The sequence below is a fragment of the Aegilops tauschii genome, chromosome 3 (assembly GCF_002575655.3).
Source record: "Aegilops tauschii subsp. strangulata cultivar AL8/78 chromosome 3, Aet v6.0, whole genome shotgun sequence".
Lineage (NCBI taxonomy): Eukaryota > Viridiplantae > Streptophyta > Magnoliopsida > Poales > Poaceae > Aegilops > Aegilops tauschii.
In genome coordinates this window covers 492,471,328-492,477,647 of record NC_053037.3, presented here as the reverse complement: position 1 = coordinate 492,477,647, position 6,320 = coordinate 492,471,328, and the positions used below count along the sequence as shown (strand labels likewise).

The following is a 6,320-nucleotide window of genomic DNA, read 5'->3' as shown; positions in this document are numbered from 1 at the left end:
TCGTCGGATCGGGAGGGAGCACGGTCGCCGCTTCCATCCCCTCCGGCGACCAACACACCACCAGAAAGCAGCGTCGCCGGTGGCGCCACTCTCAACCTCTTGATGCTACGAGCAGCGCTTTCCATCTCCACCTCCGTTGCTGGGGTGGCGCCGCCCACGACCAGTGCTCACTAAGGTGGGTCTGGAGAAATGGATTACAGCCTGTCAATCCATGAGACGGCTTAAATACCCACGACGGGGAGCGGAGGGGTCCAGATTAATTACTTCTTCTATTTTTCTTTCTAACATGGGGGCCCGGGTTAAGTACTACTCGTAGCAAGGCAATGGTAGGTGACTGCTTGAAACATTAAATAGAACCACGGCTTTCAAGGTACGAGATGCACTGTTGCACACGCAGACCAGGCACGGGCGTGCCCGTCCGTGTTTTAATTATTTATGGCACACATTCAATAGAAGAATCTGTTTGACGCCGGAAGCACGGTTCTACAGTCATCTTGCCTCTACGAGCAACAAAATTTTCCACAGACACGTTCACATTTAAGTCAATAGAAGATTCAAGGCCGTGCCTCTGCTTTGCAAATGATTCTGCTGAAACGCTCCTGTCACAGCTTGTCACGTACCAGACACACGGTACGGCTTGGCATTGTCACGTACCAGACACACGGTCCTGCCTTTGGCATTGTGACGCACTGTTCTACATGCCACACAGGCATGTAGAACAGTTCGTGTCTACCTTCGTGTCCCTTTGTGTTCCAGATGATTCCGTTGACTCTAACACCAGGAGAGGCACGGTATGGAGGCCCAGAGAGGTATGCTTGCATTTTACGCGGGATCAAAATTATCATAGTCACGGGCATGAAGCACGTAAAGGCATGGTCGGTGGTATTACATAGAGTCACGCTAACCTTTGTCTTACGCACAGCCACGGGCGTTTACTCTGTGAGGCACGGAATGGCCTATACAAGAGACCCTGTTTTTAAAAGCGTATTTCCTTGTACGGGCATAAGCACGTGCATACAGCATAGAGGCACGGGCGTTTACTCTGCGTTTTAGTGTCAAGGGTCACAAGCACGGGCATACAGCCCTCAAAGGTCTTCTAATTACATAGAGTCACGCACAGAGGTTTTCTAATTGTATTCATAATGAGTCGGTGGAGAGGCATGGTTTATTCTTACCCGGGGTCACGATTGTGCGATTATTACAGAAACCTAATAGAATCGGACGACTGTCCATGTTACAATTGTTTTCGTTGTAAGATTTTAACTCAAATGCATGAACCGTCAAGTGTGTCAGTGTTTCAAGTCAGAGGTCACCTTCGTGTCTCTTTGTGCTCCAAATGCATCCATTGATCTATAACCAGGAGTGGCACGGTAAAGATGCTCAGGGAGGCATGCTTGTGTTTTACGTGGAGTCACGTTCGTGCGTTAATTGCAGAAACCCAACGTGCATGTTACAATTAAGTCACTAGAATATTCAAGGCCGTGCCTCTGCTTTGCAGATGATTCTGCTAAAACGCGAACAAAACCAAGTGAATGAAGTGATGGCAGAACCACGGCTTTTCAAGAACGAGACACACGGTCCTGCCTTCGGCATTGTAAATCACTGTTCTACATGCCACACACAGGCACGGCCGTGATTCCACGTGCCTTAGTAACATGTAAAGACGTGATTCTCTCACAGCAAACGCCGTGAACCTACTGCCAGGCACTATAGCCATTTGTAAAACAGAAACGCAAACACAACCGTGACCCGTTGTGTTTGAAATCTTTGCATCACAGAAGCACCGCGTGAAGGCGCATGAGGCACGGTTGGACACGCATCGCAAGCACGGTTATTTGAATTACTTACAGTCATGCATTCATAATAGAAGAACATGCGTTAGAATAGGTGAGGCACAGTTACCACGAAAGCCACGGTTATGCAGCCCCAGAAGCACGACCCAGATTCTGTGCTTAAAAACGTTTTCGTCCCATAACGGCGGGCGTGACCATGCAACCGTGAGAGTCACGGTTGAACACTCACTGGTGGCATGACCGTGGCTGTCTGTGCCCTTAGGTTATTTTTATCTCTCTTTCACGCAGCAGAGAAGCATGCTTGTATGCTTACAACATCCACGTTCAGAAACCGACGCGGCTGTAGAAAATAACAAGGAAACCTGTGCCTCTGATATTTTTGTCCGCCGAGTAAAAAATACATAAAGAAGTAAAAGGCGTTCTTATTTAAATTTGTTTTGTTTCTATAACTGCAGCAAATTAACTTACAAGCCGTTCTTATAACCACAGCACAAGAAAATAAACAATCGACAACCGCCCGCCCTCCCCACCAATTGCTTGCTATTTCATCGCTCCACGCGTGGCCTTGTTTTTGAATGTTCAGCGATCCATTCTTCCTTCTCGACCCTTGTGCAACCCCACCCTTCTGCGTAGCTATTCAACCTATTTACCTATAAAATTAATATTCATACATAAAAACAAAGCAAAAGATTGCGGTCATCACTGTTTTTTGCTTACGTCATGTTTAAGCTGCATTATTACCTTTTAATTTTTCTATTCGTACTGTTCTCCGGTACCAAAAAGTCCCCACTCAGACCTTTCCTTTCTCAAAATGGACTGCGTAGATTCCGTGCCTTGTCCCGGGCTTCCCTGCATGCATTCTGTGTGCTTGGCTTGTGTGATGTTTGATTCTGGCGTAGATGCAAGACTTTGGTAAATGCTCCCTGCTGTCAGTGGGGTCGTTGGAGTTGCTGGCGTCTGACGTCTTCCTCCTGGGCTTGGAGTGCATTGTCCTGAGTCGTTTCATGTCCTCGATGGTGTTGTCGGTGTTGTCGGCCATTTCATTGACCTTGCCCTCTTCTCCTGCTCCGATTTCCTCTTTTCCTCTTCAATCCTCATCCTCTCCTGGACTTCTGGGTTATTCGGGCAGTTTGTTTTCCTGTGACCCTTTACTCCACAACGGCCGCACTTGGATGCGGCTTTGTTGCCTATTCCTTTCTTCTCAGAACCAGCTTTGATTCGATCTCCTTTTTTCGTACCCTTTGAGCCACTCATGGGAGGGTTCTTGAGAGTTTCGGCAAGAATGCCTGTGTCTGGTTCCTCGGCAAGTGCCGCCATGACTTTTATTTTCATATCTACCGTACACTCACGTAGCACACGGTATGTCTTCTCTTTTCTGCAAGCATTTGAACAGATATCCGACAACTCAGCGTAAGCGAGGCCGAATCTCATAGTTTCATCATCTTGTATGGTCATGCTATCACCTTGACTTGTAGACAGAACTTTCAGACTCTCTGATAGATTCCTGGTCCATCTGGGGATGACAAAGGATTTTGGAAGTTGATCGATCATGCCTGTTTGGTCCATCACCTTAAGCACATGGCAGCACTGAATGCCATCCCTACTCATTTTCTTGCAGCTGCAACTGTATATTTCTTTTTGCTCATACACACCTACCCTGAACTCAGACCTGTCAAATTCCTCGCCCGGATATGGTTTCCACACTTTTTCTCCAGGCTCAATAATCTTTTTTTTAAATACTGCCTCCCCTTTGCCAGGTCAGAGCACTTGAAGTAAGTCTGGTTCCGTAGCTCCAGCTGGAATTTCCTGAAAATTTCATTCGTGTATACTTGACTTGCTTGTCTTTCAATCGGAAAACCCGTCTCTAGTGATGGCGCCTTCTCTTCTGTTTGGTGTCCTTTCTTGTCAAGCGTGGCGAGGCAATTTTGCCGAATCGTGTGATACGCATTAACAAACCTTTTTTATAGTGTCCTTGTGGTCGACGTAATTCTTCCACATCGAATTCATGCTCTCACTGCGAGTGGTTGTTGACGAGAAAGGATAGAAACAGTCCTTGAAGTAGGCCGGCACCCAAAAATTTCAGAGTTCCCATAGCGTGTTCAGGTGTTTGTTGCCTTCCGCATTGTGCAGAGAAATTGCTGCTTTCCAGGCACGCTCAAACTCGTCTTGATCTAGTGAGTTTTTGACGATTCGAAATATATCATCAGACATCCCTGGGTGCTGCGCAAACACTGCTGCGTTATTTTCCTTCAGGTTCTTCCTAATATGCCACCAGCAGAACCTGTGCCTCATCCTCGGAAGAGCTTCCTTTATTGCAGTCTTCATCGCCTGGTCCTGGTCTGTTATTATGTATTTCGGCTCTTTACCTCCCATTGCCTCGACAAACGTGCTTAGGAGCCACTTGAATGACCCTATTTTCTCATCCTTCAAAAGGCCTACTCCAAACAGGACGGTCGACCTGTGATTGTCGACACCTATAATTGGTGCAAATGGCAAGCCATATATATTCATAGAGAATGTGGTGTCAAAAGACACGAAATCTCCATATAGATCATAATTCATCTTACACAAGGAATCTGTCCAAAACAGGCTGCGCACTACATTGTTCTCTGTCTCTTCCACATGGTGGAATCCCGGCCTCCGCCTCTGCATATCAGCAAACAGTTTCATGGTGTCTGCGATATCAGTGCCGCGCTCTCCAGCCCTGTCCCGGCATGCAATGTTGCTTATTTCAATCGTGTCGAACATAATTTCTCGCCTCGGTTTCCCCATGGCAGTAAAAATTTGCATAACCTTCCTTGGTTCTAACCTCGCCTTCTGCAGCACTTGTATAAAGAATTTCTCCTAAGGTGTCATCTTCTTATAGCATCTCATGAACTTCAGCATCCAATCAGATGGGTGAAGCTGGTGGTTGTGCTCTAGACGAACGTTCTTCAGGTACCATTTCCTCCTATCTGTATCCCTCTTGGTTGTTATTTGGACTGGGCAGCTTGTCCGGATCAAGCAGTTGCTCCTTCTCTCCTTAACATGTCTCTCAGTTGTTTTATTCTGCCCTTCCTTGGTGCACTGAAACACCTGCTTGTCAAGCTGCTGATCATATGTCGATCTTCTGCTCGTTGATCGCTTGGCAGCAAAGCCAACCTTTCTAGCATATCTGCAGAAAAACAAAGAGCACTCATCCAATGATCCGAATACCATACCACCCTCTGGTTCGAGCGCTTCGGTGACCTCCTGAATCGTTGGGTATGTGCCTTCTTTAAACATGTCATCCATTTCTTTCTCTACAATGGTAAGCGGCACCATGATGATTCTGTCTACCGTGTCTTCGTTTGTCTGATCGCATTCACTTCTGACGACATCAGTCTCATCGCCAGCCACAGGTCCACTTACAGCGGAGTTGCTGCTCTGTTGTTTGTCACACGCAGCAGCGTCGTTTCTGCATGGCACCGCCAAATCCATAAATGAGTCTGCCTCTCCAATGTTGCATTGTGCAATGATGCTCCCTGTTTCTCCGGCACTCATGCAACCAAGGGACTGTGCTGCTTCTACCATGCAATCCGTGCTGGCGTTGTACGCTACTTGCTGTTGTGAACGTTGTGTTTCCTTCGAAATGGATGGAGAACTATGATATTTCTTTCCCTCATCTGTTATCCCCTTCGCCAAATCCTGAACACATGGCAAGAAACAGAATTAGATGTCCAGAGCAGCATATGCATTTTTTTTAATTTCTAAACAAAAGATTTATATGACTCATCAGGGCTCATCTGGTATACCAAAACCAGACCCGTGCCTCTTCACCGAGTATAAGCGGTACACCAGAGGCACTGTTCACATCACAAATGTGACCATGCTACACACACATCTGCACAAAGAGCCACAGATGTGCTTCTATTTACACCATACAACCGGAGAGGCACAACAACATCCTATATAAAAGAACAACTGCACATACAGCCATACAAGACGGACAGCTGTCCTCCTGTTTTCCACTTTACCCTGTTCTCCCATAAAACTGTTTGTGTGTTGAATTGAAAAAGCATAGTTCCGACGTCACCTTTGTTTTCCCATGCCTCTCTTGTCCAGCAAATCTTGGCGACAACCTCCGTGCATTGGTGATTTCGCTGACGATTTTGAATGCCATCGGAGATCCTTTGGAAGGACCCCTCATGTTGAACGCCACAGGTGATCCTTTCAAAGGACCTTGCCTTATGTTTTCATCGATTCATGGACTACCGCGATACTTGCTTCCTTCCTCGTACACCTGCGTGTGGAAGATACTGCAATTTAAATATACCAAACGAAAAAAAAGAAAAAATTGCTCACAAAAAATATACATTTGCTTTAAATGTTGTTGCACATTCGTATATGCTGTCACCTGTATTGCTTTCTGATGTTGCTATATGGTAGAGCTTATTGCTCCTATGTTTGATTTTGTCGTTGGGCTCTTCTTGCTTGTGCAAACCGTACCGAATCCTTGAACACCAATGCTTTTGTTGCCAATGATCCTTCTGCTTGCATCAAAGGAAA

General features: G+C 46.3%; 1 protein-coding gene across 1 annotated transcript; it reads right to left on the bottom strand.

The window, feature by feature from the left end:
• Positions 1–3,872: 3,872 nt before the first annotated feature.
• LOC141043044 (protein FAR1-RELATED SEQUENCE 5-like) lies at positions 3,873–4,565 on the bottom strand. Its single transcript, XM_073511961.1, has one exon. It carries the CDS (start codon positions 4,563–4,565, stop codon positions 3,873–3,875), a length of 693 nt encoding a protein of 230 aa, XP_073368062.1.
• Between the last annotated feature and the right edge of the window lie 1,755 nt (positions 4,566–6,320).